Source organism: Zeugodacus cucurbitae, chromosome 4, assembly GCF_028554725.1.
Source record: "Zeugodacus cucurbitae isolate PBARC_wt_2022May chromosome 4, idZeuCucr1.2, whole genome shotgun sequence".
Lineage (NCBI taxonomy): Eukaryota > Metazoa > Arthropoda > Insecta > Diptera > Tephritidae > Zeugodacus > Zeugodacus cucurbitae.
Genome location: NC_071669.1, coordinates 54,306,750 through 54,333,867, shown reverse-complemented (window position 1 = coordinate 54,333,867; position 27,118 = coordinate 54,306,750). Strand labels below are relative to the sequence as shown.

General features: G+C 33.5%; 1 protein-coding gene across 6 annotated transcripts in view; it reads left to right on the top strand.

The window, feature by feature from the left end:
• Tex2_1 (translational regulator orb2) overlaps positions 1–27,118 on the top strand; it is an 80,524-nt gene that overhangs the window by 28,718 nt on the left and 24,688 nt on the right. For 5 of the 6 annotated variants that reach the window (XM_011182297.3, XM_011182294.3, XM_011182296.3 and 2 more), the window contains exon 4: positions 7,045–7,103. In XM_011182297.3, the coding sequence (XP_011180599.2) occupies positions 7,045–7,103 (59 nt within the window). Of the gene's footprint in view, positions 1–7,044; positions 7,104–23,244; positions 25,877–27,118 lie in introns of those variants that run through there. The other variant, XM_011182298.3, reaches the window with a different exon arrangement.

The following is a 27,118-nucleotide window of genomic DNA, read 5'->3' as shown; positions in this document are numbered from 1 at the left end:
AAAAAAACCGGCCGTCACATGGGATGACCCCCTTAATGCAACATTGAACAAATTTCTGCTATGCTTCGAAAACCCTCAACTCGAATGTTTGCATTTGAATTATGCTGACAAAGTAAATGTGGCTCATAGATTTGCGCTTCACTCTTATTTATTTTCTATTTAAAAATCGCATTCAACTGCATAGTACGCTCCCGGTATGGCATCGCTGTGTTATCGATACGAAATTCTTTATCAGATCGTTATCACACTGCAATAATAAACATTTAAAAATATGCTTGCGGTTTCTTCTAAAAGTCCATTATTCGCCGAATTGTTTATTTATGTTTCTATTTTATTGATCCATTACAAAAACCCTTTACGTTTGCAGTTTTCTGTGCTGCATTAAATCGCTGGCGTCCACTCGCCTGCATTTCAGTTTATTTCAGTTGACGTTGGCATTCGTGCAAAACAAGTTCAGTGCTGTTTCATATCGCGATTTCTGGCTGCCGGTTGTTGTGCTTTTTCACTTAATATACTACAATCTTGCTACTTTAGTATATACACACATACTGTACTATAATATATACGCATATAGAAGCTTGCATACGTGCTATATCGTGTTATACAAATATGCTGAGTGAGTCATACGAGTAGAATATACCATATACTTTTTGTGGTATTTTTTGCATTAATTCAAGAAATATGCTTCTGCAGTCTTCAATTTAGAAAAGAAAGTTTATATATTTGTTTGACTTTTTTTTCTTTGATACAAAGTCGCAGATTTGTGTGCTTTTTATACCAGAAGTGTTGAATTATATTCTCGGTATGTATTCCCATCCATATCATTTTTCAAGTGTAATACATGACTAGGATCGAAAACGTGTTTTTTTATTTGAGCACTACAAAAATATTTATCATTTAATTGGCTATATTTGCATTTTTTCGAAATATTAATTATTTCAAATGTTCCTTCCACATTAGTTCTCTTTGCATATCAAAATGTCATTAGATAACACGCAAATAAATTATAAATAAATTATATAATAAATTGAAAATGTAAGATGTTTCCGCCAAATAATTTTTCTTAATTTTTTATACAACCTAAATAATTACACAAGAATATAATCATATTTTTTGGAATAGAATGCTTATATACTTGACCTTGAAAAGGTCATAGAATACATTGCGAATCAAATTATGTGGTAAAGACTACTACAGACTGAAAAATCTTCGGCCTTTAGTAAGATCGCTCAACAAAGATTAAAATCTATATCTAAAAAAAAAATATCGTCCTTCGACTTAAGGGGTTTTTTTTAAATATATACGATCATACATACAGAGGTAGTCAAAATTATTTACACATCACACGTTTTTTTACAAGTTTCACAGAAAAAGCTTTCGCTTGTTGTTGTTGCTGTCGCAGAGTAACAAAATGATGCTATGTTGTTATAATCCTTGATCTATTCCCGAGCGAACGAAGTCGATTTGGCAAGAATTGCTAGAAATATGGCGGAGAAATAAGCGAATGAACTGAAGACTCGGAGTAGTCAAAAGTATTTACACACAACATAAACTCTATTATCCTGTTCTTATTTAATGATCACTATAAAATTTTAATGTTCAGTATAAGTTCCTATTCTAAGGCGATAAATTCATAATTGGTTACATTACCATTGGCATCAATAACAGCCTGCTATATGGTCCCAATTGATTCAACCCAATTGTGCACTAAGTTAACAGTTAATTTAGACCAAATGTTGGTAATTTCGGCGTTTTCGGTTATTATGTCAATTGTCCTCTGATATTTAACGAAAGACCAAACGTTTTGACTAAAGTTTTGGTCAGGGCTGTGCGGAGGTCAACTTGATTTGTTTCATATAAAACTTTTGTAGGTAAAGATCCTTCTTGAAATGGAGCATTGTCCTGTTGTAAAATGTAGTCAATAGTTGGAAAAGGTCGACGGACCACTACAATGGCAAGGTCATGTGAATTCTGATATATCCGGATGATTTAGGGTCCCTAAATTAGTACCAAATCTCCAAAACAGAAATAAGGAAAATTTCCCCAAAAAATCATAATGTCACTCCCGACTCTATTTAGCGTCTAAACTGCGTTATTCTTCTTCTCACGTGGTAAATGCATAAAGCGTTTACTAAAGAATCCCTGGAACTAAAATTCAGTCTTATCTGCCCACGACAGGCTTTAGGATGCATTTTAAGGCAAATGAAAGGCATATCGCTTTTCAGGTTCCGGAAATAAAGCTTTTTTTGGTTTTGGAAGTGGTCAACTTTATGCACAACGTAGGTGTTTATGTTACTATTTTTAAATGTCCTTAACAGTGTAGCATCATTGACTGTTCATGCAATATGATGATTCGAATATTAACAGGACTAATTGTGGGATTTTGTATGACAGTTCCTACTAATCTTCTGCATTCTCTTTGAGTTATCACAGGCTTCTGTCCAGTTCTCTTTAAATTATCCTTGTAATTGTTCGTGTCCTTCTTTTTAATAGCATTATAAACAGTATTCCATCAAATTCTATAAATTTTAACTAACTCCGAAGACGAAACCCGAGTTTTAAACTTAGTAACAGCCTCCAATGTAGTTATAATCTATAATTCCTTTGTTTTCGACATTTTATTTACCAATTTTTATATTTTAAGGCTGAGTTAGGTTGTTATGAATGCAATAGAATCCAATTACTACTCTAGCTTAAACCAAGTCCGAGGATAAAGACAAAATCGCCGTGTGTAAATACTTTTGACTACTCCGAGTCTTCAGTTCATTTGCTTATTTCTCCGCCATATTTCTAGCAATTCTAGCCAAACTGACTTCATTCGATCAGGAATAGATCAAGGTTTACAACAACATAGCATTTTGTTACTCTGCGACAACAACAACAACAAGCGAAAGCTTTTTATGTGAAACTTGTAAAAAATCGTCCGATGTGTAAATAATTTTGACTATCTCTGTATATTTCATGTAAACAATTCAGCATATCAAAGATACATATTTAAACAGTATTTTGTGAAATTTATATTTAAAAACTCGTAAAACTCAGCCGTTGTACAGTTCATCTCACTTGATGTCTAAAAAAAAATTCTTGCCGTGGATAGCATAACTCATTATTTTTATTTCATTATTTCGATGTTACATGGACAAATCTAGTTAACGAACGAAGGAAAAAAATATTAAAATTTTTGAGAGATTTAAAAAGAAATAAAATTTTCATTCGAAATCGTTATTCGTACAATAACTAGGTAATGTTATTTCAAAGATGTGTGCAAAATTTGAAGAAAATCGCTTCATAACTAATCGAGAAATCGTGTCCACTCGTGTTTCCGAGTTGAAAAAGTGAGATAAACGAAATTAATTTTTTTAATTGAAACTAGACCATGTCAGATTGGCGGAGCTTCCAAAGTGTCTATCTCTTAGAATTTTATTCGGATCGATTCGAAATTTTTAGATAATATTTTAAATATAGTTTACTATTTAATTATATAAAAAAATGCAATTGTAAAAGTTTTGAAACCCCCCTAATCCCTTAACTATCTACTGACCTTAAGGGAATCGATTTTTTTATTTTTTGCTTATTCGATAGTTTATACTTTCAAAAATATCCTGTGAAAGCGATAAGGTCGTATCTTGAATAGTTTTTGAATGGCAGCATTCTAAAGAGCGACCACTCGCACGAATAAGCCTTTATAGTTGAAACTTTAAACGTGTTTTTCTCGAAACGATATTTTTCAAAATTGCTGACATCATAACTCAACGAGAAATTGACCGATCTATACTATACAATGACCTACGATCTTTTTGATTTGTTGAAAATTTGCATTTTGGCATTAAAAAAACTACCTTTTTTTTCAGAACTACGCCATTTTGTTAATTAAAAAAAAAAAATGAATTCTTGAAATTTTCAAGAATCATAGGTCATTGTATAGGAAATATCTTCCAATTTAATTTTTTTTTTGAATTTCTTTGTTTCAGCTACTCATTCGGCCGGAAATCTTAAAATATAGCTGATATACTTTATTATGTTCAAAAAACTTCGAAACATTCGATCGAGTACTTAAAAAAAAATCACGATTTTTTCTTTTAAAGAAAACTATAATACTGTCATTGTTCCATGATATTTCATTCGATCGTTCTCATGTTCTCTCAAGTTATTGGTTTAAAACTGACACTATCTCAGCTATTTTTGTTTACAATAGAAATAATGAGAATCGTGTTTTGATAAAACATTGTTTTCTGATGTGAGAGAACACCGTTGATGGAAAGCAATGAATTTGTATGTGTTCAGGTATAACACTAGAACATCAGAAAACCAGAAGCATAGCGAAAATTAGTGAAAATATTGGCTGGGTGTTCGTGAAATAGAGTTGAATGAGTTAGTTAACCGCGTAGGTCCTACGTATAATCCGCGAATTGTTTACAAATGAAAAAATTTCAAAGGTTAATCTGACACTGATCAAACGCAAACATTATACACCTGGGTTTAATTGAAAATCCGCTATATGATTGTTACTTTTTTTAATTTGCAAAATATTGATTTTTTCTCTTATAATCTTTTTTTTAATTTTTCTTTCAAGCAAATAACATTTTAATTTTTTTGTATGTTGCCAATATAATTTTGGCTTGAAAACATAAATGTCTCATGATTTATAAAAACACATAATTAAGTATCCGCTACTTCGTCAAAATCTTTCCTCGCATTAGTGGTGAGTATGCAACCGCACACTAGTGAGCGCGTGTTTGGCGTGAGCACACATCCCTTCTTCTTCCTTTTTTATTGCTTTTTTTCGAGCTATTTAAATTATATTTTATTGCCAAGCAAATAAAAAAATATATATTATATGTTCGTACATAAGTGTATGCTAATTTGGCGCATGTGCTGCATCTCTTTGATAGCAGGTGTTTAACGAAGCAATTAAAATAATTGATGAGTAGTGAAATATTTTTAATTGCAAAATGAATTAAATGAAATATGGTGTGTAGTTTACAAAAACAAAAAACAATATTGAAACACATTCTGTTTAGGTTTGTCACCCTTGGCTGCTGTAAAACGAAATTTAATGCGCACTCTGAATTATGTGCATGAGTACATGTTTGTATGGGTGTTCGTGTGTACGAACAAACATTTAGGAATGCACTAATTGTTTAACAATATATTGTTGTAGTGTATATAAGTACATGGGTATTTAGCTATTTTTTTTTTATTTTACATTCTATACATATGTTACAAATGCAGCTGTGTACAAAATAATAATAGTGCTAAAAAGCCAATATTTGAATTTCTTATAAAAAGTTTATAAATTTTTTTTCTGTGTTGAAATTAAGTACAAACAAAACAGAAACAATAATTTTACATATTATATGGCTTTTATTAACACAAACCCGCAAAATTTTTCAATATCGCTATTAAAACTAAAATAGCTCGAAAATACTAGTAAATCACATTTGGTTTAAAAAAATATCTGAAATATAGGTAAATCTAAAAATTACATATAGATACACAGGAATGGGGTTCAGTATTTGGTCGAAAAGCCCTATTACGAGGGCTACTATATTTAGTTCTGGCTTAATAATGAAAAATTATCAACGAAAATGGTTTTATTGTTTTTCAAAATATTCTCCAAAAGATTTATACACTTTTGCATGCGCTCAAACCAATTTTCGAAGCAATTTTTTTTAGCCTGTTTTTGAGCGATTGTCAAATTGTGCGGGATTCAACGAGAACAAACCTTTTTTACGGCCAGGTGTTCATGCAATATCGAATGTATGCTGGTGGGAGAAATGCATAGGCATGCCTCTATCTAAAGGTATGTTTCATGACGGTCTTGCATTATCAGTTCACGTACGGCATCGATGTTTTCTGGCACAACGGCTGTTTTTGGACGACCTTCACGGAATTCGTCTTTGAGCGAGCGTCGGCCACGATTGAATTCGTTGTACCAGTTTTTCACAGTGCTATAGGATGGTGCTTCATAGCCATACAAAGATTTTAGTTCATCGATGCACTCTTGTCGCGATAATCCACGTCGAAAGTTGTGAAAAATGATCGCACGAAAATGTTCACGAGTTAATTCCATTTTTTGGCCGAGATGAATTTTTTAATTCCCTGTAAATATGTAAAACAATTCACGATTAAATGACAAAACGTTCTGAGTGATGTTATGCTAAAAAATGTCAAACTTTCCAATGGAAATGTCAGATTGTACCTGGCAACACTTAGTGTACGAAATATATAGCAGCCCTCGTATAAAAAACTGCTTTACAGGGACGCGGCGGAGAGTTGATTAGGCCTTCATAACGGATTTTAGATATTTCTTCCCAAGAATCCTTCACAATTACACAAAGTTCGCGATTATTGCTTTTCTGAATATCACCCCATAGGTTATCTATGGAATTGAGGTCGTATCATTTCGCCGGCCAGAGCATGACCTTAATCCCTTTGATACGAAACCACTCCTTGGCTAGCCGACTTGTATGTTGACCTGTGCCTCCAAAAAAAGAACGACTTTACTTTCATTTGTCCATAATATATTTCTTCACTTTTCCAATTTCAATGATAAGACTCTAACGCTCGCACTATTATTATTTTGGACACAACTGTAATTATAGGGTGCAACATCGCGGTGTAGAAACTTGTCGAATACTTATTTCAGTACAATAACAACCATCAATCGCTCCCCAAGAAATAATAAGCAATAAATAAATCCATTTCATGCTAAATGGCAGCATTATTATTCCATTTTTTTTTGGAACGAGGAAATTTATTTGAGATCATATTGTAGGGATTTTTTTCAAATAAAAATTCTAAAAATTTAAATATTGAATCGAAGATGTTTTGTTAGAAAGTTTAAAATATTTACTTTATTTACTTAAAATTAAATCATATTTTGCCTCAGAGTTGCCACCTAGAGATAAATTGAAAAAAAATTGAAATTAAAATTTTTTATTACTATTTTCTTATAATTTTTTAAATAATATTATTGTTTTTTTATTGGTTTATTTTCATTTCGGTCTCCATTTACTTATTTATTATATTGCTTTCTTCCAGGTGGATGACGTAAACACAAGGAATAATTTTCTGCAAGGCAACTTCTTCAATCGCAAAAGGTATGTACTGCAGAATTTTTCTAAATATCTCTATAATACTATATACTTAAATACTTGAATCAACAATCACCCCAAGAAAACATTTCTACCTTCTCTTACACATAACTACTGTTGCCAGTGATTTTTTTTATTGTAATCCGCTGCTGTGGGCCTAATCAAATGTTGGTTGCTGTGGTTATAAGTTTTTTTTATTTTTATGGTGTTTAGCGTAATTTTAGGATGGTAAGGGCAATGAAATAGAAAGAATATAGATTTTTAATTAATATTTTGTTTTTAATGTTGACTTTAAAAAGTTACAAGAAATTTTTTTATAAGTTTTATAACCGCAAATGGTAATAAAACGAGTATTTAAATTTTAGAATATTATTTTATACTTCTTTATAATATCTATCAAATAGTTTGGTATACATAATGTATTTTATTAATTTAAAAAAATGTTTGTATAGTCATGTATTCACCAAAATGTATTTATTGAAATGTATTTCTATATTTAATTTTATTCAATAAGGAAATAATTTGCCAAATATGTATAGTACTTTATAATAAAAAATATTTATATTTTCATTTATGTATTCATATTTATAGATTGTTTGATATTTATATATTTCTAATATGGAAATTTATATATCTAAGGTATTTACAGTACTTTAGGATACAACTTGTACTTAAACACTCACTATAGAGAAGCTAAAAGAAGTTTGATTTTGATAAATTAAAATATCATTGAAAACGTTTAGAATACCTATATAGTACCTAGGTCTACAACTTTGCTTTTTTTTGTATAAAAACGGTTACAAAAATGTTATTCAAAATATTGGCCGTCGCTAGATACTACTTTTGACCATTCTTTCTGGCAGCATGCGTATTGCGTGCAAATGTCGAGAATTCGGCTCAAAAAGTGACATTTTCAGTTGTGAATAAGTTTGGGATGCAAACAGATCTCTACAAATATTTTGTTGGGTTAATGTTGACACAAATGTCCAAGATCGATATAAAACGATTTAATCGATATTGATATTAATACACCTATTTTAATATTATTTTCTTTTGTATAATATTTAAAGTTAATACAGTAAAAGGTCTTTATGCGCGGGGTGTATATTCCATAAATATGCCGCGAATCCAGAAACCGTGAATACGGGATGGTAATTTATATGGGATTTTAGGGGATATGTTCCTAGGTGACAAAAAAAAACAAATAAGTATATAAAAAATTGATTTAATTGAAGTTTTTGAACATTTTAACTAATTATCTTAAGGCTTAGGCAATGGTTTGAAGAATTTTGTAGTTTTTTCCTGCTTAGCAGTTTTCAAAAGCCCCTTCAATTCAGACTGATACACAGCAGTCGCATTAGCAATTTGTCTCTTAAAAATTAGACTTCGTTCCATAGACGGATCAATGTTCATAAAGAAATCGCAGAGCTTATTTGCCATTCTTAAACCTTCACTAAGATTTTTCAAATTAAATGTCACGTTTCCAGTGCTTGTTGAACCCTTTTCATCAATAGGTTGTGTTCAGTTCCATGTGAGCCCGTTCTATATGGAAAAATTACCAAAAGTTCAAAAATATTGTGAAAATGGTGGAATATTTAACATTTTCTTGTAATAAGATCTATTTTACTTTTTTATTAGTCCATTTGACAAGCATATTGGGTTGAATACCTATTTGAATAATTTTATTATTATGTATGTGCTTATTAGATCCGCGAATAAAAAAATTTTTAGTCGCGAATATAGAAATTGGGTCTTATTTTTTTAATTCGCGTATAGTGAAAACGCGAATAAGGGAAGCGCGAATAAGGTGCTTTTACTGTATAAATATATTAATATAATACTATTTTTTAAGGCCGTATACATATTCATACATTTTTATACTCTCACAATAAGATTGCAAAGAGAGTATTATAGTTTTGTTCACATAACGGTTACTCAATTTTATATTCCATCTGATTCGTTCACTTTATAATATATGTATATAATACATTAGAACCATGAAATAGATATCACTTGTGGAAAAATTGTCGAGAACGGACTATAGCTTTTCAAGGCCCCTGATATTGAACATAAAGAACTCAGTGCCAAAAATGGCTAAAATCGGGTTATAACTTCCCATATACCTATTTTTTTTAATACGCTGGGCTATATTCTGCATATATCGGTTAATATGTGAAATACCATAGCCAAATTAAGTGAGGATCTTAGTCTTCGATATAGTGTACCTTGGAGGTGAAAATTAGTGAAATCGGTCCAACCTCAGTCCTCATTTACTATGTATGATGATTTTCGTTATTCTATTGGACTTTATGCCGAATATTTGGGTCTAATTATGTGTTAACTTAATAAACTATATCAATAAATTGCGAGAGTATAAAATGTTCGGTTGCACCCGAACATAGCTTTCCTTTTTTGTTATTTATGCATTTTAATTTAACTTTTTTCGATATTCAAATTCGATATTCATGAAAAAGTTGTGCTATATGAAAATTTTTGACTGATTCAAAACTTTTTCGATTTGACTCTTATAGTTGACAATTTAAGCTTCAATTTAAGCCTAATAAGAGACTTCTAGCACGTCAGCATAATTCTCTACACGTGATCAAAAAAGGCCAAAAACAGGGTTTTTTGAGACTTTGAGTCCATTTTGCTCAAAATCTCGATGTGATGGGCACTTTTGGAGGTCATATTCGTGTTCAGCGATGAAAATCCTATAAGAATATCATTGTCTGATCTTTGAAGCATTTTTTGTGTCGACCAGTGTAATTATTGTTCCGGAGTAAGTCTGTTCATTTTGAAATGGCACACCAAACTGAGTATTAATCATGTGACAGCTGTCAAAAGGACCAACTACGAAAAAAGTATTGTCTCATTGAAAACCATACGTCTTAAAAAATACCCATTATATTGTATTAAAATGTGAAAATTTCCAACTATTTAAAATTAACATTCCACAACTGCATAAATATTTTATTAGCACATTTTGCGGGTAGTTGCGAATTTATAGCTATTCATTTACGTTTTGAAAATTATTATTTGTTTACATTTGCTTGATAAGGCTTAAATGCATTAGTGCTAGTGATTGATCGTCATTCATAATTTGGCTACCATAAAATATTGTATAGAAATTACGAGCAAATGTGTGGAGATATCTAACGGGTGATTTTTTTGAGGTTAGGATTTTCATGCATTAGTATTTGACAGATCACGTGGGATTTCAGACATGGTGTCAAAGAGAAAGATGCTCAGTATGCTTTGACATTTCATCATGAATAGACTTACTAACGAGCTAACGTCGAATTTTCAGTGAATGGGCCCTAGAAAAGTTGGCAGAAAATCCGCTTTTTTATCGACAAATTTTGTTCAGCGATGAGGCTCATTTCTGGTTGAATGGCTACGTAAATAAGCAAAATTGCCGCATTTGGGGTGAAGAGCAACCAGAAGCCGTTCAAGAACTGCCCATGCATCCCGAAAAATGCACTGTTTGGTGTGGTTTGTACGCTGGTGGAATCATTGGACCGTATTTTTTCAAAGATGCTGTTGGACGCAACGTTACGGTGAATGGCGATCGCTATCGTTCGATGCTAACAAACTTTTTGTTGCCAAAAATGGAAGAACTGAACTTGGTTGACATGTGGTTTCAACAAGATGGCGCTACATGCCACACAGCTCGCGATTCTATGGCCATTTTGAGGGAAAACTTCGGAGAACAATTCATCTCAAGAAATGGACCCGTAAGTTGGCCACCAAGATCATGCGATTTAACGCCTTTAGACTATTTTTTGTGGGGCTACGTCAAGTCTAAAGTCTACAGAAATAAGCCAGCAACTATTCCAGCTTTGGAAGACAACATTTCCGAAGAAATTCGGGCTATTCCGGCCGAAATGCTCGAAAAAGTTGCCCAAAATTGGACTTTCCGAATGGACCACCTAAGACGCAGCCGCGGTCAACATTTAAATGAAATTATCTTCAAAAAGTAAATGTCATGAACCAATCTAACGTTTCAAATAAAGAACCGATGAGATTTTGCAAATTTTATGCGTTTTTTTTTTTTTTTAAGTTATCAAGCTCTTAAAAAATCACCCTTTATATCTAGTATATATTTGTGTGCATATACACTGGTGGTCACATAATTAAGGACACTCGGTTTTCTTTTAAAATATTGGTTTATTTTATAATTTAAAAGCGACATATTTTTTTAAACTTCAGTTACCATATTTATTATCTTCTAAGGTATAGATTTATTGAAAATTTAACGAACAGATTGTTTCCCATCTGAACCAAATAAATTAAACTTGGATTCATCGCTCAACAGTATTTGTTTCCAAAAATCTAAGGGTTTTCCGGTATACTTACTCCCTTGCAAATTTAATACGACTCTTTAAGTTTTTGTTTGATACGTGCGGTTTTTTTCTTGCGACGACATCTGATGGTTCGTGTTGATACATCGTTGGTCAGTTGATCCTTTATCGTGCCAAGAATTTGCCTGGAAGTTAAAAAAGGATTCGCCTTGCAAACTCTACAAATTACACGATCGTCCTTTGAAGTAGTTTTTCTGGGCCGTTTTTTTTTCTTATTTTACTCCTTGTCCTCCGTGATGAATCAAAGCATTGTGAACCATTGATTTTGAGCATAAAAGTTCCTTCGCTACGGCTCTAATGGACATTTTTTCCTTCACGTACTTGTAAATAATCATTTTCCTCAATTCTGGAGTACAACTCTTTTTTCGACCCATATCTAACAGTTATTTTATTTGATATTGAATATTTAGTTAATATACAAATGATTTATACAACTTACCGCAAGTTTTTGTGTTAAAATAATAAAAAATCCAATAAAAAAAATTGGTGTTCTTAATTATGTGACCAAGCACAAGCACACTCAAAATACAATAAATTCATTAAACCGCCGAATTTTAGTAAAAGTGTCTAAATTTGTCACTCAAAAACGTGCTACATTTTTGAGCACAGTTATAATATACCGTTGCAATTTACAGTGGGTCTCTAGGCGAAAATTTAGTGCTAAAAACATTGAACTGAAACGCTGTTTTACTCAACTTTATTTTGTCCCTAATTATGTGGCCACCAGTGTATATATATTTCTATTGTCATATGGCTTGAGCGCCAATTTATTAAATATATATGTATATAGCATATAAAAACGTTTTGAAGTAGTATAATATTTTTTTATTGTTGTTGTTGTTATTCCATTGCTGGCATTTTTGCCTCTTTTGTTCGCATTACATACGCGCTTTATTGTTAACTCCACCAGCACATCCCTCACATTCCATCTGGGCGGTCGTTCGTTCGTCCGGCCTGCTTATATGCGGCGGTTGACAACGAATTTATGAATGAACACAGACACGTTCAAGTATTGTTCTATTTTATAGTGGTTGAGCGCACTGTAGAACAGCAAATGGGTTTTTTTCTTCAAACATTTGTCTTGCCGGTTGCCGGAGTTGTTAGCAGACAGACAGACGGAGAGACAGGCTATTGCAAGTTTTGTTTGTGTTTGTCGTCAAGGGAGTGAAGTGGCGACTGAAGTAGCTGCTTACTGCTTGCTGCCTGCTGTCTGTCTTTTCGTGCAAGTGCAATGCATTGCTTTGCATTCATAGTCGCATACCCATGCAATCGCTGGTAAGCTTTTGCGCATACCACTACACAGCTTCTCTGGATATACATATGTGTGTAAATGTGTGCTTGTGTGTGTGTGCAAAATGCATTTACCAGTGCCAAGTCGCAAGTCAAAGCGATAATCAGGTGCAACGCTTTCAATTATGCGCCACGCTATATTGACGGCAGTGAATGACTTTTGCTTGCTTGCTTGCTTGAGACAGGAGGCTCTTTTAATAACCGCCTGCTGCCTTTTCTTTCTAGCATTGTTTTTTATTTCTTATTTTTTTTGTATTTTTTTATTTTTTTTTTATAAATTTTTTTTTTCATTTTCACCCTTTTAACGGTGTGCTACACTTTGCACTACACTCAAGTACTTATCCATTCTTGTTGCACTCTCGAGCTCGGCTAGGCATGGCGTGTGCGCTTGAATTGCAATTGCAATGCTGTTGCCATTAAGTGGATCTCACAGCTGCATTTGCATACAGATTTATGTCTGTGCATGCGCCGAGGCATGCAATATAGACAAGACACACATGTGTGTAGGTATGTGTATATGCATCCAAAGCATATATACAATTAAGCAGCTCAGCGTTGCTTGCTTGTTGGCTTGTTGGTTGACTGTCGCCTTGTCACTTTGCTTTGCGCAAAACTAACAACAATCTACATTGTTAATGACTTTGACTGTCGCGCTGCTATCAAGTGTCTCTACAGCGTCTCTATGTCTACTTAATTTAGCTTAGTTCGTCTGCGCTACAGCCTGTAGCCTGCACAACCCTTTGTGGCCACCCCAAAGTCTCAATCTGATTCCTTGCTTGCCAACCCCACTAATATATACTTTAGTAGTTACTACTTATTTGCTAGTGTTGACACTGCAAGGCACTTTGTTGTTGTTGTATTTTTATTTATTTTTTTGTTGTATTTTTTGTTGTTGTTGTATTGCTTTTGCCAGTGCATTACTCCCAACTCTTTCTCTACGCCAGCGCAAACAACAAAAGTCTGTGCTTTCTTGCACCTTTTCATTTTAAAAATTAAAAAGCGTCTGGCTTTAGCTTGTTAGGCCTGCATTCGAATCCCCTAGTCTGGTTGACGCGTGTCTCTTTTACACACACACACTCCGCTTGCCAATAGCACTATTGAATACTTCTTCTCCTCTATTTATGTAGTTGTTGCTGTTGGGGAAACTCCACTTGTATTCGCTGTGCTGTTGGGCTATTCTGCCTCAGTATGTGCATACGGCCGCTATAGCGCCTAAATGTGTGCTTTATTTTTTATATTTCTGCATTTCTTTGGCACTTTTTGCATTTGTTTTAGTTTTTTGTTTTTAAATTTTTCTTTTATTTTTATTTTTTTCGACTTTTTTGCTTTACATTTTTCTTTATTTAATATTTTATATATATTTTTTTTATTTTTTTAATTTTTTTTCTTTTTTTATTTTTTTTATTTTTTTTTTATTTTTTTTTTTTACTTTTTATAAATTCTTTCCTTTTCATTTATATTTGTGTTTTTATATTTTTTTGTGTTTTTGTTTCATTTCTTTCCTTTTTTATCCTTCCTTATGCTTTCTCCGCTTTGTTTGTGCCACTCTGTGTCTGCTACATTTCTATACATTGCAACCGTGCCGTTCGACATGTATTCAAATTACTTCCAGCATACATAGTTGTAAAGTCGCTAAATTGTACTGGCTTCGTTTTTTTACAAACATAATTTACACACACACATACCCACACACATGCACATATCTGTTCGTTGGTGTTCTAGCATTTGTAAAAGGAAACATTTGCGGAAGAAGTGCTTGTAGCGAGTTCGAGAGGTTATTGATTCCAACATAAATTAAATGCCACATATGTATGTATATATATGTATGTATGTATATGTAAGTTAATGCATTTTTCTAGACAGGGTGACTATGTTAGGTGTTGAAATATTAAATTTTTTTAGAATTTTTTACATTTTTTAGCTTTAAAGTTGCAAAATTTGAAAGTTTTTTGTTTGTGAAACGCCTACTATATCTTTCTCATCTAAGCAAAGAATCTACATTTAACAATCTTCATTCGGTGATGTTTGTGGTTGAATCGCTGGTGGATTGCGAGTCACTTCTTACTATTTCAAAGTTCCAAGTTATTTAATTTTGCCATTTTTAAGTGATAGCTTCACTCAATTAATGTCATTCCTTTCTATTTTTCATTAAATACTAGCAGACCGCTCCGGCTTCGCACGGGTTAAACAAACATTTCAAAAGTTATAAGTTTTTACACATTCTTCCATACATTTGTATGTACTTTCCCGTTTCTTGAGTGGGTACATATAAAAAAAGTAAAATGAGGAAAATTCGAACATTAAATCATGTTTAATTTGTAATGAGCTAAAACGTGATTACGATATCTAGTCTTTGATGTCCGTTGTCTTTTTTCTGATTATGAAGGCGTTGGGAACGCTCAGAGTTCGACTCCCTAGTATTTTGTTCTTCAAGCCGCTGCACACGCTCCGTACTCGACTCTCAAGCGGGTACTTGGGTAAGCGGGTAAATTTAGTTCAGCAAACAGCTGCGAGCGTTCTTTACTCGTCTCTCTGGCACGCGATTGCAATGCGAAGAGAATGACTTACAAAGCGATTTTCAGTTTCAGATTAAGATTCTACATCACGTAGTCTTTTTGATACTCTCACCTGAGAACTATTTCCCGAAAGTTCAAATTTTAGCAATAAATATAGCCTATGTTACTCGAGGTGAATGTAGCTTTCCAATGGTGAAAGAATATTTGAAATCGGCACAGTAGTGTTTGAGTTTATTCGTTACAAACATACATACAAATTTTTCCTCTTTACAATAGTAGTATAGATTTTTTAAGAATTTTTCAAAATCCACACAAATGCTGCACCCTTTAAGTAAATAGATGCATACTACTTCAAAATGCCTACAATGTAATGCCTCAACTCTGTTGTATTTATCTGCATTTTTATACTTCATATATGTCGAAGTCTTTTTTAAGTTTGCCTGCATCTAAAAGCATGCAATTAAAATTTCATATAGATGCAGACAGCTTGACTGCAGACGAGCGTTTGCTGTTCAATGGCTAAATGCGTGAAAAGTGTGCAGTCAACTTCATATAATATACAAGCATACGAACAAATCCATAAAAGTGTGAATGAAACATCAACTCAACCGCTTACATGCAAATACTTGCCCCTACATGTATGCTATGTTTACTTGTGCAGCAGTGAAGTGGTGTTCGGACGCCTAAAAGCATGCTTTCAAATGCACGAGTTTTACACACTTATTTTGTATACATTTTAAGGATCTTTCAAAGTCGTCTTAGAAGTATTTTCTGGGTTTTATTCCGCTTGTAATAGTTATAAAAATATATAAATTTATTTGAAAATTTTAAGTTTATATATCTCGCTTACTAAAATTCCTTAAAAACTATATGTTTTCAATTCTTTCCATAAAATTGGTAACTAAATTTTTTTCTACATCACTCGACCCATTTATTCATTTATTTTTAATCACTTTATGCAGCGTCTCTCCACTTGTGCTATCTAAACTCAGCTACCTAAAATTAAAGCAATTTGTTTAAGCTCTCGCGCCGTTTCCGCGTTTTATTCGAATTTGGTTGTGTAGTGTCTTCTCAGCGAAAAATAAATATATTGTTGGCGACAGCAATTTAAAAGGAGCAAAGCGTTAAAATTGAATTATTATTTTTTTCGACGCGATGTTATTTAGCTACTGTCGGAGCGTGGAGAAGACTGCAATCTAAACATTTAATTGACTGGAAAATTGAAAATGTGTCGCTGTTGATTAATTTACATGTCGTTTAGATGAACTACAGTTTATGCTTTAAAATTCGAAACGAAATATTTCAATGAAAAATTTCACTAAACGAAGAAAAGAAGGACACATTAAATTTATAAAGCATACACAAATTTTTACTTTTGAATATTAAATTAGCCCTTGAGACTTTTTAATACATGTATTTCATTAGTTTATGTTTACCAAAGAACTGTCCAGAATAACTTTGTACGGATTTGTAGTACAAAATTATTCCCTCAGTCTCATTTTGGAGCCTTTCATTGAGAGTATAAAACCACCAGTAATTCATGGAGTTAGAGAGCGAAATCTACATATATATCCTCCTTCAAAGAAACTTTACAATCTTTTTCCGTTAATTATGGAGTTAGGTGCGTTTCAGACTTTAAAAACAAGGATATTTTTACACTTTTTTTAATTAGTACTTTGTCTCTGTTTTGGTTCTGCACAAAAGTTTAGCAGTTTCGTAACACAGAAAAAACTCAACTTCCAAATATACTTGAATTTGCTGGACTTTCCTCTCATTAATTACCAGTGGTACAAATATCTCCTCAAGCCAAAATATGAATTATAAGAACCCATTGGTAATTGCCGTGGAAAATAAAACACGAATGGAAACCTAAAAAAAAATAATTTGATGTTCCTTACATCGAACAGCATATATTAAATCATCCTAAATGTAGAAAACATTTAAAATTTCCAATCAAGTAAATTGCGAAATATCATGAATGCTTTTATGGTAAAATTTATATTATTATATTTTTTTGTGAAATGAGGAGTCTATCTCTTTCTACCATATTCATATTTATTACCAATTATCCTAAATGTATGCTACGCTTAAGTTTCATGTTAATTTTATTATTATTAATCACAAAGCATTGGCTATAATTTGGATAGTAATGCAATAAGACACATAACTCTAGTGTGAACGATATATATTATGAATAATTGAATAGATTACAAGGATAGTCTACAACTTTGCTTCCGCCGTTTTCCAATAGATGTCTCTAGGGTCAAGCACTGGTCTATTAAATCGATTAAATCGTTTTATATCGATCTTGGACATTTGTGTCAACATTAACCCAATAAAATACGAGAGCTGCTATATATATTTCTGGCCTAATAATGAAAATAGGAATATTTATCAACGAAAATGGTTTTATTGTTTTTCAAAATATTCTCCATCAAGATTTATACACTTTTGCATGCGTTCAAACCAATTTTCAAAGCACTTTTTTTGAGCCTTTTTTTGAGCGATTGTCAAATTGTGCGGGATCCAACGAGAACAAACCTTTTTTACGGCCAGGTGTTCAAGCAATATTGAATGTATGCTGGTGGGAGAAGTGCATAGGCATGCCTCTATCTGAAGGTATGTTACATGACGGTCTTGCATTATCAGTTCACGTACGGCATCGATGTTTTCTGGCACAACGGCTGTTTTTGGACGACCTTCACGGAATTCGTCTTTGAGCGAGCGTCGGCCACGATTGAATTCGTTGTACCAGTTTTTCATAGTGCTATAGGATGGTGCTTCACAGCCATACAAAGATTTTAGTTCATCGATGCACTCTTGTCGCGATAATCCACGTCGAAAGTTGTGAAAAATGATCGCACGAAAATGTTCACGAGTTAATTCCATTTTTTGACCGAGATGAATTTTTTAATTCCCTGTAAATAAAACAATTCACGATTAAATGACAAAACGTTCTGAGTGATGTTATGCTAAAAAATGTCAAACTTTCCAATGGAAATGTCAGATTGCACCTGGCAACACTTAGTGTTGCCTAGGTCAGAATATATATATTTCTCGTATTAATGATAAATCATTGGCTCTAATTAGGTATAGTAAAGAATTGTATTATTAAGATTTTATTTGATTGAATACTCTTATAATAATATTAAGTAAAAGTATATGTATATTAGGATTCGTTAAATTAATTTATACCGTATATTAGGAATATAAATTTAGAGAAATAATTCAGAAAAAAGTATAAAATTTATATATCGTTATGTTCAAAATAATAATAGTGCGTGTGTTAGAGTCTTATTATTGAAATTGGAAAAGAGACGAAATATATTATGGATAGATTAATAAAGTGAAGTCGTTCTTTTTGGAGGCACAGGTTCACGACAGACTGAACACGTCAAAAATATTAGTTTGGGCTTTCTTTTATTTTTATGGTGCTGGGCCCATATATCGTATCTGTCATGTATCAACATGTCTACGTTGATATTTTGGTCCTACCTCAATTCCATAGATAACCTATGGGGTGACATTCAGAAGGGCAATAATCTTGAACTTTGGGTAATAGTGAAGGATTCTTGGGAAGAAATACCTAAAACTCGTTATGAAGGCCTAATCAACTCTATGCCGCGTCCCTGTAGATAGTTCTATATAATAGGGGCTTTTCGACCAATTACTGAACCCCATTTATTTTACCTATGTTTCAGATACTTTTTAAGGGGTTATATATGTACAGTTAGGAGGTCGAAAAAAAGGCATTTTTCAAGAATTTTTCGAAGCAAACTATTTGGTTTATTGATTTGAAACTTGGCAGGTATATTATGACAATCTTAAACTATATTCACATATTTTTTATTGCCAAAAATAATTATCGGGAACGTTGATATTGCCAATTCGCAACTCGTCCGCAAAAAAATGCATCTTGCGCTGAGCACGATATCTCTGGACTGGATCATCTAAAATGCAAAAACCAAATAAATTTCATTGATATAATAAATAATCTAGTGATTGATCGAAGGAATTAGCAAAAAAAAAATTGTTTGACAAAATGGCGGCTACTCAAAGCAAAAGGTTCGATTTTCGACCAAAATTCGGGTCTTTAATTGTTTATCAAAATAAGAAATTTTCATCGGATGGGGAAATCCTTCGATTAATTACTAAAAAATATAGTTAAGAAGCTTGTGTAAAAGTTTCAGACCGATCGGTTCAGCCGTTTCTGAGAAATCTTGCTCACCGACTTTGAAAACACCATCTCGAGAAAAACGAGTTTAAAGTTTTGAAAGCAATTTACATGTAGTAGGCGCGCCTACACTAATGTGTCTATAACTTCGAAAATATATTGAAATTTAGTGTGTGTATACTCAGATATATATATATATATTAAAAATCGGTTTTATATAAATAAAAGCTATGTAATATGTAAAATTAATGTTTCTGTTATGTTCGTACTCAATTTCAACACAGAAAAAATTAACAAACTTTTTATAAGAAATTCAAATATTGACTTCTTAGCACTATTATTATTTTGAACACAGCTGTATATACTTATATCGGATTAATACTGCTACTTTTTAGATATTTTTTAACAGTATAACTTTCAAATATTGTTTTATAATTATCAACAGTACAATCCACAGCAAGCCAACATTTGATGAAAAAAGACGCCAACACAATTGAAACATTTTTTTTTATCAACCCACCTTCCGCTCAACGTTGCAAGTGCAATAAAAAATGAATAATATTAAGTAAAATATATATTCACCTATTTTCTAAATATTCATACTTATTTTTAAGAAAAATAAATTATGAAAATATGCTTTGCAATTTCTCAAACGAATGCAACGATTTCGTTGTAATTGTTATTTCAAGTTTTGGGCGTTACTAATCTGTTATTCTGGGCTGTTTCCTATATATATAAATACATATTTTTTGTAAAAGTAACACGTGCTATACGTTTAACGTTTATGAAACACGCAATAATTCCTACTTATTGACTATTTAGTGTAGTTAAGGAAGTAAACTTTGGTCTAAAACAACATTTTTCATGCTGATATAATTCCTATAAACATTTGTAGTGAATAAAAACACAAATGAACCAACAAAAAATGTGCAAATAACAGTGTTTAAATGAAATATTAACGGTATTAATAACAATTTGTAAAACTAAAAACAACAACTAGTGCTTTTAAACGTTAAAATTACACAAAAACTCCGCCCAAACATGTTGAGCAACAAATTGCGGCAACATGTTGCAGCAAATCAGTAACTAGTGAAACTACAACTTCAACTACTAACTGTAAAACAACAAATATACACAGTACATAACAACACAACAAATTTGCCATTGCAAGGATAATAGTGGACATCGTGCAGGGATTTAAGCGCTCAGCATACTGCGCTGCCACAGCTTGCTCAACTTGCCGCAATCCGCACCAGCCGCACCAAGGAGCTCCATACAAGATTTTATTCTATGAATATTTTATACGCGACATTTGTATTTGTATGTATTTGTTAAATGTTTGCTTTTTGTAAATACATGTTAACATGCCAATAAGTGTGGTTGAATGTGTGTGTGTGTGCGTTGTTGTTGTTGTTGAACACTTGTAGTCAATTCGTAAACAACAACAAATCACAACAAAAGCAAATATTTGATGAAATATTAAATGTAAGTGTTGGGTGGACAGCAAATTAGTCGCCTAGCACAAGAACACACATCCATGAATTGCCAATAACGGTCAATCAATTTGTACTTTGTTAGCATATGCAGACAAACATACATACATACGTGTATATATATGTATCTACATACGTAAAAGACATAGTGTTATAAATGTTAAATGAAGGAACTGCGAACGCCCAGTGTAACATATATGTAATGCTTAATGCTTTGAAATTGTATATGATTAACAATAACAACAAGTACAATAGCAATGAGTAAAAGTTCCAGAAATATATGTACATATATTTGTAATGTCAATAAAGAGTGACAGAAAGAGAGAGAGAGAGAGAGAGAGGAATGTCAATTTCCTGTCAAATTATCATCTTGAAATGCATCAGTATTTTTTTTTTTGTTTTGTTATTGTTCAATTTGTAATGCTCGGCGCTCGTTTATTGAGTGGCACCATCACCTCCATCTCCATCGTTGCATATTTGTAACGCTGGGCGGAAGCGGGTTAATAACGAAATGTATTACTTACTGTATATCATGTTTTTTTGATTATAATTCTTAAGTAGATTTGTTATATAATTTATGTAGAACACAATTCAAGTGAATAATCTAATAAGTGTGTGATTGAATTGAAATATTGGAAATTTTCCAATTTGTATGATAATTAAATATTAGAGCACTTTGCATAGTTACTTACGGTTAATGAAAAAATAATTGAACTCTTAGGAAATCTCGATACCTTACGAACTATTTTTATTGGAGATATTTTACCAAATTTGAATCAGTACCCTAAACTATTCAGGTCTACATTAGACTTTAATGTAATATGCGAAATGTTTAAAAATATACCACTAAGCTAGCCAGTGATTTTGGGTACAGCCCAATTTACACTCTACAAGAAGTGCGAAGCCCCAAAAGCTCAGCGCATTAGCTATGGAATAGTCATCATTTCATTGTTGGACAGCCCCTAGTATAGTCAAGTTTGTCTAGTCTACTAGTCAACGTCCTTGTTGTATGAAGTTAGATTCGATATAGTCATCGTTTCTGACTTCCCAAATCTTCTAAAAGAAGTGCCAAGTCCCAAAAGCTCGACTTATTAGCAATGGAATAGTCATCATTTCATTGTTGGACAGCCCCTAGTCTAGTCTACTAGTCAACGTCCTTGATGCATGAAGTATTCGATTCGATATAGACATCTTGTCTGACTTCGCAATTATCTTCTCAACGACTAGACCAATTTTAGTAAGGTGTAGTGTATTCATCTCAAAACACATCTTTTCTATTTACCCATTTCTCTATTATGTACATATGTTATATGGCTTAATTGGACTTTACACCAATATTCCACACACTTGAAATGTAAAATGCAAGCCCTTTATGAAACCAGACAACTTCTGTAAATAGTTGGATCTCATTTATCGACAAAGGGTCTTCAAGTCATGACAAATCTGTATTAACTTTGTATTTTGCTTTCCACTGACTGAGGTTGTGAGATCCAAGGCGGTTAAAGTTGACTTTGTCTTCCTTATCCTAAATCAAACAATTTCGAGAACTGTCATCCCAAGACCATGTAAAATCCCTAAAAATAGGAATCAATTGAAGCTTTCTGAGGGCGAAGTGATCATAAGACTTAGTTTTTGGGATCAATCGGACCTTGCGACTGACTGCGTGAGTGCTAGTAGGTAACCTAGCTTATATTAGACCCTCTCCTTGTTAGCGTATGAACTCTATAATTTTCTGGTTTTGCTTCGGTCCGACGTCCGTACTTGGCTAATCAGGAATTGTGCCAAAACCCTCGATAGTAAGACTACCCTATTCTTAACTAATCTCGAAGTCGGTGCGTTCTAGGTTAGTATAGCCATTTGCTCTAGAAAATATATTAATATTCTGTCTTCTACTTCTCGAGTGGTTCCATTGAATTTGTTCATTTTTCTTTCTGCGGAGAATTTGTATTCAAAATATTGTTTCATCAGTTATTTAATACATAGATTTTAATTCTTTGAACTGATAAAATATATTTAATAAACCTTTTTTTAACATAGAAATTCAAACTATATATTAGACCCATTCTTGAATTGTGTTGTTACAGTAAGTTATGCAAACTTGTTTCATTTTCCAATATAAAATTTAAATAGTTAGTAATGTATTTCAAAAGTAGTCCACCTTACAAATTATCACCACTACCAAAACCACCAAAACCACAACCACCACCACCACACCACATAACCAGTACCAGTACATACCATGCATTGTTGCAACTTTTACATTTTATCAACCAAATTCATTGCTACATCGTCTCACATCTCTATCCTCCGCAGTGGACTGCCCAACAAGCAACAGCTATCACCGAATCATCCCTGTCCGCCACACGATGGCAACAGTCCTACCTCGCCCGGAGGCGGTGGATCACCATATAATGGATCGCAAGCTGGTGGCAGCGGTGTCATTTCGCCAAATTCCAATGCGGGCATTTCACCTAACAAATACCGACGCAGCATATCATTCCCGACTAAGGGCGGCACCTCGCCCACACCCGGCTACTCGTTGGACATGAATGCCGCACAGTCACACATACCCACACTGTCGGTGGGCAATAGCGGTAGTCAGAGTGCTGGTGCCACTGGTGGCGGTGATGCACCCTACCTTGGCGCCGGCTTCACGCCGGACCGTCTGGTGGGCAATGGACTTGATATGCGTCCAATCGATCACTGCTTAAACGATATAATGCGCAATATGGGCGCTGTGGGTGCTGGCGGCGATAATAATGTGGCCGCAGCCGCTGTGCTAGCCGAACGCATGCGCAATCAGAAGTTGAGCGAACATCATTTGAGCGAAGCTGACGCAGTGGCCATTGCAAGCGGTAACGGTGCTGGTGCTTACTTGGATGGCAATATGAAATTGAATTCACCATCGCGCGCATCACCACACTCGCAGGGCTCCGAACATACGGCACGCTATTCACGTAAAGTTTTCGTTGGTGGTTTGCCGCCCGACATCGATGAGGATGAGATCACCACATCGTTTCGACGTTTCGGACCGCTTGTCGTCGATTGGCCACACAAAGCCGAATCAAAGTCGTATTTCCCGCCCAAGGGTTACGCATTTCTGCTCTTCCAGGATGAGAATAGTGTGCAGCAGCTAATCGATTCGTGCATCACCGATGATGACAAACTCTACCTGTGCGTTTCCTCGCCAACCATCAAAGACAAACCGGTACAGATACGACCATGGCGTTTGGCCGACGCCGATTATGTGCTCGACGCAACTATGTCATTGGATCCGCGTAAAACCGTCTTTGTCGGCGGTGTACCGCGTCCTTTGAAAGCTTTCGAATTGGCTATGATCATGGATCGTCTGTATGGTGGTGTTTGCTATGCAGGCATCGACACCGATCCCGAGTTGAAATATCCGAAGGGTGCTGGACGCGTTGCATTCGCCAATCAACAAAGCTATATTGCCGCCATATCGGCGCGTTTCGTGCAACTGCAACATGGCGATATCGATAAGCGTGTCGAGGTGAAACCCTACGTGCTTGACGATCAGATGTGCGACGAGTGTGAGGGTCAACGTTGCGGCGGCAAATTTGCACCGTTCTTCTGCGCCAATGTCACGTGTCTGCAATACTATTGCGAAAATTGCTGGGGTGTCATACATGCGCGCCCCGGACGCGAATATCATAAACCACTAGTCAAAGAAGGCGCCGATCGGCCGAGGGCGGTGCCGTTCCGCTGGTGTTAACGGCGGCGCTAATAAGGCCAGCGAAGAGCCGCCGAGCGAAAGCTATCGACGGCTGATGGCGAATGCGCATCGCTTCAAGACGCGCGGCAAATGGAATGGTAAGGTGGATTGGCGCGTCGGCAGGCGTGAAACGAGCGCGGGGAGTTAAGTGAAGTATGGAGTATATAAAGAAAAGCGTTTAAAATAGAAAGAAATGGAGACACACACGGCGTGTTGATTGACGTTGTAGCAGACAGAGAGAGAGAGAGAGAGAGAGTGGGAGATAGCTTAAGCTGGATTTCAATGCACATGAATGTAATATTTTCTACTAACCCAACAACAAATTGCAAGCATTGAAATTTCTTACTTAAAACAATAGACACACACACACTGAAATACAGATACACACACACACACATAAACCAACAAAAATGCAAAAAACATAAACTTGTATGCGCCGAAGTTATGTGAAATTGCAAAAATAAATAGGTATATCCAAAAACAAACAAAAAACAAAAGAACCTAGAAAAATGCGAAAACGGTTTGAAAACTAACTGGTTTAAGAAATTTTATCATTACTAAAGCATAAATGTAGATAAAAATAAACTGAGAATGAGAAATTTTAGAAACATTTTTATGAGACAAAAACACCTACTTACATATGTATGTATGTGACTAAAACAGTGATGCGACTTAGGATGACAGGCTGATACTCGGATAAGATCTATGTAAATGTATAAAAGTTATATTAGACGGCCTCGAAAGAGCGTAGCATACACTGTGGCGCAAAGCAAAAATAATACTTACAACATTTTATAGCGTTTTCTTACTTACCATAATAACTACAACAACAACAACTACTATTACTACTGATTGCTCCGAAATTATTATGAACCTAGAAACGCTAGTTTAAATGAAGTAAATGTAAATGAAAGCGAAAACAAAAACAAAAATACCCAAAAATTACCCACAAGCATATTAACCTACAGTTTCGAGTTGCAATAATAGCTACATATATATACTATAAAGAAAGCATTTTTTCCAAACGTTTGTAAATCGTAGTAACAGCAAAAGAGTATTCTCGATAGTCAAGTTTCTGCAGCTACAGTTTGTACATTTTATTATGCTATAAATGAAATGCATATGTATGTAGTTGGTAAAAGGCCAACTGCAACCAACACATAATTGATACATACACAGTTAGCGAAAAACACACACACATACATACATACATATATGCATACAAAGGATCACTGAGCGGCGCATAGTTGCAGTTTCAATTGCGTTTTTGTCATTTTCTTGAATATAATACCGTTCAACCGCGCTACGCAGCTTACAAAAGCTTTGATGTGCATACTTTTAGGCGCTTATAACTAGCATATCTTACATGTGTAATGAATTTTGTAATAATTTTTTTTAAATAATTTTTTTTTTTTAAATAATTTTTGTTAAATAAACCGTTTTTTTGTTGCTTAATACAAGCATTTTGCATATATATGCCGAGCTTCTTTCGCATTGTCGAAAATTTCGTAGAAAACAAATGAAATGGTTTCTAAAACCAGCGCAGTATTTTTTTTGTTGTATTTTTAAATTTATGTAAACATACTAATAATCATATAACTAATATTAGTTGCAGCCTTTTTTTCATTAATATTATTTTTGCTATGCTAATCATAATACAAATACCTTGCATATCATTATGTTCACATGCTATGCATATTAATGTAATTTAATTTAGTTTTAATTTGTAACCTAAACATTTATAATGTTTTTTTTTTGTTTTTTTGTAATAATAATTTCATTGCAATTGCAATTTCATTGTGCAATCGTTAAACGAGTGAAGTAGTGCAAAATTAGCAAAAAAATATATAATTAGTGCACTCTGCTGTATTAAAACGGCAATAACTTTCAAAGGAGTGCAAAAAGCTAATTCTGCTTTATATGATACTAGTAAATATTTGTAGTGATAATGTATCCTCGCAGTTAGAGAAACCTCGTAGTGAGTAGAGAAGCCAATTGAATGCCAAAAAACACACAAAAGAACAATGTTAATAATAAGGAGGCAATCCAGCGTTAAATGCTAATGAAGTAAATGTTGAGTTTGTATAAGGCTCAAGCATAGAAAAATATTAATACAGTACAAATAAAAAATGAGTTTAAAAAAATAATTGTGCAAAATTGAAAGAAAAAATTTACCAAAAATATTAAAAAAAAAACAATTTCTTAATAAAATAATAGTTTAATTTTTTTTATGAATGCAAATTTGAGAAAAAAAATAATTTCTTAATAAATACTAGTTTAATTTTTTTTATGAAGGCAAATTTAAAAAAAAAAATGTATTCAAAAATATTTTTAAAAATTTTAATAGCTAAAAAAATATTTTTCGCACTAAGTACTAGTTATAATTTTTTTTTTATAAATGCAAATTTGAAAAAAAAATGTATTCAAAAATATTTAAAAAAATATGTTTTCCCA